The sequence below is a fragment of the Elaeis guineensis genome, chromosome 14 (assembly GCF_000442705.2).
Source record: "Elaeis guineensis isolate ETL-2024a chromosome 14, EG11, whole genome shotgun sequence".
Taxonomy (NCBI): domain Eukaryota; kingdom Viridiplantae; phylum Streptophyta; class Magnoliopsida; order Arecales; family Arecaceae; genus Elaeis; species Elaeis guineensis.
The window spans coordinates 59,219,186-59,228,302 of record NC_026006.2 but is presented as its reverse complement, the minus strand read 5'-3'; the positions used below and the strand labels follow the sequence as shown (position 1 = coordinate 59,228,302).

The 9,117-nt window shown below is 37.1% G+C and overlaps 1 protein-coding gene across 1 annotated transcript; it reads left to right on the top strand.

Moving 5' to 3' along the window:
* The first annotated feature begins 5,360 nt into the window (after window positions 1-5,360).
* Window positions 5,361-8,639, top strand: LOC105057444 (large ribosomal subunit protein eL19y). The gene is made up of 5 exons (XM_010940051.4): window positions 5,361-5,597; window positions 6,911-7,033; window positions 7,118-7,431; window positions 8,252-8,301; window positions 8,393-8,639. The coding sequence occupies exons 1-5, from the start codon at window positions 5,486-5,488 to the stop codon at window positions 8,415-8,417; spliced, it is 624 nt and encodes a 207-aa protein (XP_010938353.1). The 5' UTR covers window positions 5,361-5,485; the 3' UTR covers window positions 8,418-8,639.
* Window positions 8,640-9,117: the final 478 nt, after the last annotated feature.

Sequence of the window (9,117 nt, the reverse complement as noted above, 5' to 3'; positions counted from 1 at the left end):
ATCCAAAACAATGACATACATCCCAAGTGTACTAGAGCATGAGAAATATGATACTAATTTATTGCATGAGAAATATAACTCTGTAATTATATATAGAACAATGGATAGAATAATATACAACTTTGGACATAGACTACACAGCATTCAACTATCGAAAATACATAAAATAATACACAACTCTAAAAATACATAGAGCAATATATCTGCTGCTTTTAATTTCTTCCACTGCTTGAAGTTGATGTGTGTAGAAGTAACTTAGGACAGCGATGACGATTATGATCATGTTCCCTACAAATGCCACAATGATTCTTGCTTCTTATTTGCCTATCATCCATATCATTTCACAGCCTTGTTGAGTTTGGCCTATCTTTCTACTTAGGTCTCAAACGATGATGATCAGAAATATATGTGAACATATTTATGGACATCCAATAGTCTTTATATGGTAATGGATAAAATTCGCTACTCCAAGCATTCATGTATGCTGCAACTGGGTATGCATCATCCACGAATCTACTAAAATGTACAGCAATTTCTTGACACATAATTAAAATATGGGAACAAGGATATCTATAGATGCTTCACTTTCTATAAGAATATTTTCTGTCACTTAAAGTCACAGTTTAAAAATTTTCTCTACCTCTTAATCCTGCACTTGCTCTCTTCATTAGCACTTCATATATGCCTCGTTGGATATTGAATGCTATTACAGTATGCTGGTTAGTTTTAACTTGATCTTCTATAATTTTAATTGTAACATGAAGAGTAAAAAAATTATTTGGGTTCTCCTGCATATATCTTGAGGCTTGGATACATCTTATATTAAATATTTCACAAGACAGTAAAATATCATTTGAACACAAGCTGTAATTGGCATATTTCTCGCTCCTCGTAAGACACTGTTAAAAATCTCTTTCTCTGACAAATTTATAGTTAAAACCCCATAGTGCATACTGGCATCATGTGCCAATATCCACTTCTCTGGTTCCAACTCAGACAGCTAACTTTAAGCCTCTACATTCACTATCTTGATCCTACCCATGATAAAGTCGAGCTTACAAACTTGATGAGTGCTCCCTGCTTGCCATACTGCTCTTTTAAGTTGTACATTTTTAAAGTGAGTATTGAAATTACTGCAGATATATCTTAAACAATATCGATGATAGGTACATAGTGGACTCTATCCAATAGACTCATCTGCAATGGTATTTAATATTTCTCGATGTCTGTCAGAAATTAGACGTATTCCATTTCTATCTTATACGACATGTGTCCAGAGCCGAAAAAGAAACCAACTCCAACTAGCAGTCATCTCCTCATCCATAATTGCATATGCTAAGGGACAAATCCCATTCTCTGCATCAACTCCTGTTCCAATTAATATCTTATCTTTAAACTTCTCATATAAGTACGTGCTATCGATGCTGATCATAGGACAGCAGTACCTCCAACCCTAGAAGGATGATTGGAAAGCTCAGAAAATATAATTTAAAACTCGTACATCAAAATTTTTAGTTGGAAAGAAATCCCATTAAACAACAGTACCAGAGTTTACATTTTGGAGTGCAGCCATATAATAGGATAATTTTACATAAGATGGCTCTCTTTTTCCATAAATATCAATTTAGGGGGTGTTTGGTTGGGGGGAGTAGGGGTCTAAAATTGAAATCGAAATGCGTGACTCCCACTCCAACCATTTGGTTGGAAGGAGTCTCATTCCGATTTCGATTCTGAAGTGGAATAGGAATGACTCAATCTATATATAACTCAATCCCTACTCTCCTCTATGGATTTAATTTTTCATTTCAATTCTGATTTCGATCACGAACCAAACACTTTGGGTGATTTGGCCATTCTGATTTCAATTCCAAGCCCTTCCGATTCTCATTCCTATTTTGATTCCGATTGCGAACCAAACACCCCCTCAATGCCTTCTGTTTTCTACACCATACTTTCTTGTATGATATTGTGTATTGAAATTTCTCATTAACGGTTGTCACAATAGCTTCAACTTTAACATTTGAATCTTTCTCAACCAAAATCGGACTAGTGTGCCAATCATTCTTCTACTGACATATTTATGGTCTCGACTTAATCCCACAAATAAACAAGTATGAGAACTCTCATATCTTATGATCTAAAAATATTCATGTTTTTTCAAAAATACAGTATGAAGCCTCTATTTATATTCTTGTTCAGTATCTGATGATGTACATTGTATGGACTACAACTTTGAATGTGATTGAACTATATTGTATGTTCGATACTTTCGAATGTGATAAAGATCAATAGCTCTTTTTTGTTCATCTTTACTTTGAAACACCAGATATATAGAAAATTTAGTCATCGAGGAGTTTCAAAACTGATAGTCAGAGTTCAATCTTCGACCAGCACTAACACCACCACCATGATCTAAATTTAAGTTGTTAAAAAATTATGGAGGTTCATGCAAACAAAATTTAGGTTCTCCCATATTATCATCTTCATACAAATGAAGTTCAGGTTCTCCTACAATATCTGGCTGATCATCTTCATCACCATCTTCATCTTCATCATTGTTACTCTCCTCATCAAGCCATTCTTCTTTAGCTTCATTCTCATCTGACTCCAAATCTCAGTTATCAAAATTTATTCTAGTATTGACCTAATCATTGTCTCCCATTGGAGTGTCGTATCCCGTACTTACTGCTACTTCCACCATAAGAGAAATCACTATAAGAGAAGTTACTATAGGATTTTGAATAATTGGACAACTTAGGGTCAACAGCATTAGAATGTTGTTCTACAACATGGCCTCAAGATCAATGGTTCGTACCATAGAACTTATGAAAGGCGAAAAAGGTCCAGGAATATTGCCCTCTTGGGTTAAAAGCCTACTAAAGTACCTAAACCTTAGTACTATCATTTGAGTAATATTTTTACTATCATTTGAGTAGTATTTTCAGTAAATGGTACATCTTCCTTTTCAATATATAATTCAACATATCAGCATTCTGAAAATTTCAAAAGAAATGTTAACATTTCTTAGATATCTTTATCATCATCAATTAGAACTAAGATATACTTACTCTGCATTAACTATCTCAATAAATTAGGAGATTTTCATCTCAATTTGATTTCATATTTTTCTCTATCTATAGGAATACCACTGTATAAATGGTCCAATAATTCTTGACGTGATAATGATGAAGACAGCCTAACTATCCAACTCACAGACTGACTGTACTGCACGCCATTTTCTCTATTTCTATTATACCATCATAATACAATAGTAGACAAATCCGAGCACTAGCCATTTTCTCAAAAAATTCTATGATAATATCAAAATCAAAATATTTAGTATTAATAATTATTTTAATAAAATAATTTATATAATAAATACATCTTATCATCAACTAATAGGTAAAGATAGGTCCTATCCCATTCAAAAATTGGATTAATTCTATAAGTATTTACAGTAATCAAACGATATACAATAGAAATCGAAAGAAATTTGGTAGTATTTTTCTTAGTTCTTCCCATACGGTTGAAGATGTGTGAGAAGAATTAAAGAAAAATACTGTCCAAAATTTTTCTCAAATTTTTTGCGTATCGTTTACTTATTGTAATTACCTACAGAATTAATTACAACTTCCAAACTGTCCAAACTGGATAGTCAATTGATAATGTACATAATTCTCTCGTCCGTACAAAAATATATAAATATATGGATATTGTAGAATATGTATATTAATCAAGAGACAGATCTATAATTCTATATAATATAATATATTTAAAATTTTCAAATTAGCCATCTACCACAGTATCGAGTAGCATTGCAAATGGGTCGGGTTGGGTCGGGCACTATCTCTAATTGAGCCCGATTCGAAAATTTTTTTCGAGCTTTGGATCAAGCTTAGGCCTGATGATTTTAGGAAAAATCAGATATGGACCTATTTTCAATAATATAACAAATAATATTAGTACATTAACAGATATATTAAATTAATGAGTATATTAGCTGAAAAGAAGAGATGACGGAAAGAGCCCAGGGGGAGAGAGAAAGAAGGAAGAGGGGCACGGGGGTTGGGGGTGGGGTGGGTTTGGGCAGAGGGGGAGGGGGTATCGGATGGGAAGACAGGGCTTGGGGGGGGGGAGGGGGGGTAGCGGCTGATTGGAGGGGGAGGGGGTGTCGGACGGGGGGAGGGGGGTGGTCGGGCAGACAGAGAGCGAGAAAAAGAAGAGAGAGCCCGAGGGGGAGGGAGAGAGAAGGAAAAGGGGCGTGGGGCAGGGGGCGTCGGATGGGACTGGGGAGGGGGAGGGGGCGGTTGGTTGGGCAGAGGGAGAGAAAAGGAAGAGAGGGTCGGTGGGGGTTGGGGAGGGAGAGAGAAGGAAGAGGGGGAGGGGGAGAGAGAAGGAAGAGGGCGTAGGGGTAGGGAGGGGGCATCGGATGGGAAGGGGAGGGGGAGTCGAACAGGCGATCGATCGGACAGAGGGAGAGAGAAGGAAAAGAGGGCCACCAGGGGGGCTGGGGGAGGAAGAAAGGAAGAGGGGGAGGGGGAGAGAGAAGGAAGAGAGGGCCGTGGGGGAAAGAGGGGAAGAGGGGGAGGGCACGATGGCTTACTGAAAGAGATCGACGTCGTCGGAAAGAAGGAGGTGGTGCGGGAAGGAGCACTATATATATATATATATATATATATATATATATATATATAACGATGTAAAAACGTCATTTTGAATGGCGTTTCTAAAATCGCCATTCAGAATGGCATTTTTTATACTAAAAATTTTTTTTCTACAGTTCCACGTAGACTGAGGAGCTTGTTGAGTGAACCAAAGAAACGCTATTTGAAATGACGTTTTCTACTAAGAAAATATCATTTCAAATAGTATTTTTTTTATATTAATTTTATAAATAAATTAAAATCTGTATCAAATAGATAAAAAAATAAAAAAAATCAGTATAGTAAATGACTCAAAAAATTTTTAAAGAGAAATATTTTGTGCATCACGGAGGTTGCAGCTCCACGTGTACTATCTGCGGTGATTGGCTCCCATGCGAGGTTGGTGAAAAAAAATTTATTTTTCTCATTGCATCTAATTTCGTGCGTGAGCTAATCATCGTAGATGAAGCGCATGAGCTGCATTGCCTGCAGTGCACAGAGTATATCTCTTCTTCCAAATGCCGCAAGATCCAAATTTTTGAGAAATTTTTTGTGCATCAGGACTGATGAAATATATATATATATTTTTTTTCACGTATAGTCCGATCCGGGCCAATCATCGTGTGCAGTGCACGAGTTCAGCGCAGGGTGCACAAAGAATTTTTCAAGTTTGAATCACCAAATCAGCCCATCAAACTTGAGGCCCAAGAAATCCAGCGGAAAGGTCACAAACCCTAGCGCCCGGTCGTCCGGTAATAAAACCCCTCCCGTCGCCGCATTTCCTCGTCTCTCCTCAAAACTGCACACAGAAAGATCGAGAGGGCAACAGAGAGGGTAGAGCGATGGTGTCGCTCAAACTCCAAAAGAGGCTCGCCGCCAGCGTGCTCAAGTGCGGGCGAGGAAAGGTCTGGTTGGATCCCAATGAAGTCAACGAGATCTCCATGGCGAATTCTCGTAAGCTCTCTCTCTCTCTCTCTCTCATTCTCTCTTTCCGCCTTTTTCTTCAAGGGCTAGGATTAGTGTTGGGGCTCAAGAGACGAGCCCTAGGTCCGAGATGAGTGCGGATGCTTGATCTTGATCTGTTGTCGATTGATTTATGTATGTTTTTATATTTGCTTAAATTTTCGCTTGGGATGCCTGGATTTGAGTATTTTTTTTGGTTTGTAGATGTGTTTCCGTGCTATAGGAAGTAAATCAAAAATCACATGTGGTTTGATTTGAAACTTATGTTCCTTTTGATTTCGATGCCACTAATGAGATTAGGGTTCTGAAGGTTGTTTACTGATTGATTTGTTTTTGATGACCTGATGTGACTTTTTAATTTCTAGTCGTTGTAATAGGCTAATACACGTGATTGGATGTGCTTTTTATGGCGGAAGCCTTAAACCCGTTTGGTTCAGATACCAGCCATGGGACATCTTCATGTCCTTATGACTGTCGGATTATTTTGTAATTGATAGACCTTTTTTTTTTTTTTTTTTTTGGGTAGACTATAAAAGAAGTGTTGTGTGAGAATCTTCTTTTACTTGGGTGATGCTGAGGTGGGGGCACCCTATTGGAACCATACATGTATTAGGAAATTGAATAGTTAAAGCATAAAAAGTAGTATTGTTTCAACTAAATGATGGGTGGAACGAAAGGCTTGGATTTTTAGTAGAATGACTTGGCATAGTAATAGAGTTATTTAGTGAACATACATGCTGGCATCTGGTTAACTTTGGATGGAACATTCATGGTGCCGCCTAAATGTTATGTTTCATTGTTGGTGCTCCTTGGTTGATATGAACTTGAAGAAAGGATGAAGTTACAATGTTCGGAAAACCTTTGATGATTCTATTGTTTAATCACCTATAAGCTGGCTTTAGCTCCACATTTTTATGCCACAAGGCTTTCTTTTTTGTTTATAGGTGCAAGATGATATCTGACACATGACACATCACCTATCATGGTCTCTTTTTTTTTCACTACATATTATTCTCTGCTTACATGCGTAATAATGTTATCAAGTGGCTATTTCATATTTCAAAATATATGCATACTAGAAATGAATTTGCATTACAACCTCATTAACTGGCCCAACAAACTACAAATGAAGTTCCATCTACACTGGTGTTGTTTATTGTCAAATGGCTTCTTTCTAAAGCTGCTGTTTTCCTAGATTTCTTGTTACCCTTGACAAAATTTATGGAATTAAAGCATATCTCCGTCAATGAAACAGTATTCATTATTTATCATTTAAAAGATTGCCTGTTTGTTTTGAAATGCAGGCCAAAATATTAGAAAGTTGGTCAAAGATGGATTCATTATCAGGAAGCCCATGAAGATCCACTCACGATCTCGTGCAAGGCGAGCATTGGAGGCCAAGAGGAAGGGACGCCATTCTGGATATGGTATGCCATCACTGGAAAGAAAAATGCAAACATTAGTCTAGTGTAACTAATGTTTCTTTAGTTGATATTTTGTGAATTCCTCAGGTAAGCGCAGAGGTACTAGGGAGGCTAGGCTTCCCACCAAGATTCTTTGGATGAGGAGAATGCGAGTTCTGAGGCGTTTGCTGCGGAAGTACCGGGAATCAAAGAAGATCGACAAGCACATGTATCATGACATGTATATGAAAGTGAAAGGTAATGTCTTCAAGAACAAGAGGGTGCTTATGGAGAGCATTCACAAGTCTAAGGCTGAGAAAGCAAGAGAGAAGACTTTGTCTGACCAGTTTGAAGCTAAGAGAGCTAAGAGCAAGGCAAGCAGAGAGAGGAAATTTGCTAGGAGAGAGGAGCGGTTGGCTCAGGTGAGATGAATTTAGTCTCGTTGATTTATATTTTTATGAAGTCCATTCTGGATATTGAAATTTATCACCAAGTGTGCTGCTTTTTTTTTTTTTTTTCCTTTTTCTGTCTATAGATAAATGGTATTTCTGCGTGTTAGTGAACATAAGTATGTGCACTAGTTTTTTAGCGGCAAACAACTTGACGCACTTTTATTGTATGGTTTTCCCCTTTATCTCTTCTTGTTATGCAACTTATGCTGAGCAAAGGGCTCTCATTGCACAGAGGGTTCAGCACTTGTTGGCTTAATTAGGAACTAATAGCTCTTTGGTTTATAAGAGGGCTGAAATCCAGGGTTCTCTTTTGTTCCTGTGGCCATCATAATATTGTGCCAAACAATTAATTTCTCTACTTTGTAGTTGATGGTGAAAGGTGTTGAGGGTGATGAGAAGGAACATTTTCCATAACTTAGTAGTAGGTGAAAAGGTTCCGTGGTAGAAATCTTTTTCCCAAAAAAATCATATTGAGCAAATACCTTCTTTTGAAAACCTACCAGATTTTAGTTTCTCACCTACTAATCATCCTTGGTTAGCAACTTGATGGAAGAGTGCTATTTTCTGTTTATTTGGAATTTTCTGTGGGTTGTTGGATGCATGACAGGCTAATCATTTTATAACTGGATATCATTTGATCCATACTGTAATATGTTGGCGTATTTGTAAGCTGATTTAGATTTTTTTTGGAAGAAGATTTGCATGGGCCTATATGTGAAGCCAACATTTGATCAACCACTTTGCTGAACGCATTTTGACTTTCCCCTTTATTTACCTTTAATGCAAGCAGGGTCCAGGTGAGCGAGCACCAGCAGCCGCACCTGTCTCTCAAACTGCCGAGTAAGGATTTTTATAAGCATTCTTTTGTAGTGCTTCAGCCACTCCAAAGTACATGCCTGAAGAATTTAACTGACATGTCTCTCTCCTGTAGGGCACCTAAGAAAGGAAAGAAGTGAAACTCAGGTGCAGCAGGTTATATGGTCTCATATATGGTATTATCTGGAGAGTAGATTTTTTGAAGTTCAAGCTAATGTTAATTTTCTTTATTGTAATGTTTCATGAGAAATCGACTGCTTGGGACCGATATTGCAAGACTTATTTGTAGTTTATTTCGAGTTTTTGTGTTAAGCTGGTATATTTAGTATTTGGTTATTAAAGTATTGGAGCTGATTTGATGACCTGGAGTCTGGTACTAATTATTTGAGATCTAAATTCTTTATTGTCAAAAGATTATGCAATTTAGAGCTCCTTTGGTATCTAGTGTTAGGGTTATGTACGATATTTGTTTTGACTGTTGGATACGTAAGCAATGCTTTGGGTAGGGATCTCCAAATTATATATATTTTTTAGCAGTAAATAGTTTAGAAGTAGCAAATCTAACCTAATAGCTGAAATCATCTAGCAAACCCTATGTCATCATCTAGCAAACCCTATGTCATCATCTAGCAAGGATTGATCCTCGTGGGTTGTTGGTGAGTGCCTGTATATTAGCTCTAGTCTCTCTTGTTAGTATTATGTTACATTATATATATATATATTATGTAAGATGTATCTTCATTTTCCACAATCTTGCTACTATTTGTTTAACTGAAATCATACATTGCCATTTCTAGTTTATTATATTTTACTTTCAATAATATTTGTATGATATGGGAG

What these genes read in the sequence shown, in the direction of transcription:
- LOC105057444 (XM_010940051.4), top strand. Translation starts at nt 5,486, where the DNA reads ATGGTGTCGCTCAAACTCCAAAAGAGGCTCGCCGCCAGCGTGCTCAAG. An exon ending in GATCTCCATGGCGAATTCTC is followed by an intron (nt 5,598 to 6,910) that starts GTAAGCTCTCTC and finishes TTTGAAATGCAG; the next exon opens with GCCAAAATATTAGAAAGTTG. An exon ending in GGGACGCCATTCTGGATATG is followed by an intron (nt 7,034 to 7,117) that starts GTATGCCATCAC and finishes TGAATTCCTCAG; the next exon opens with GTAAGCGCAGAGGTACTAGG.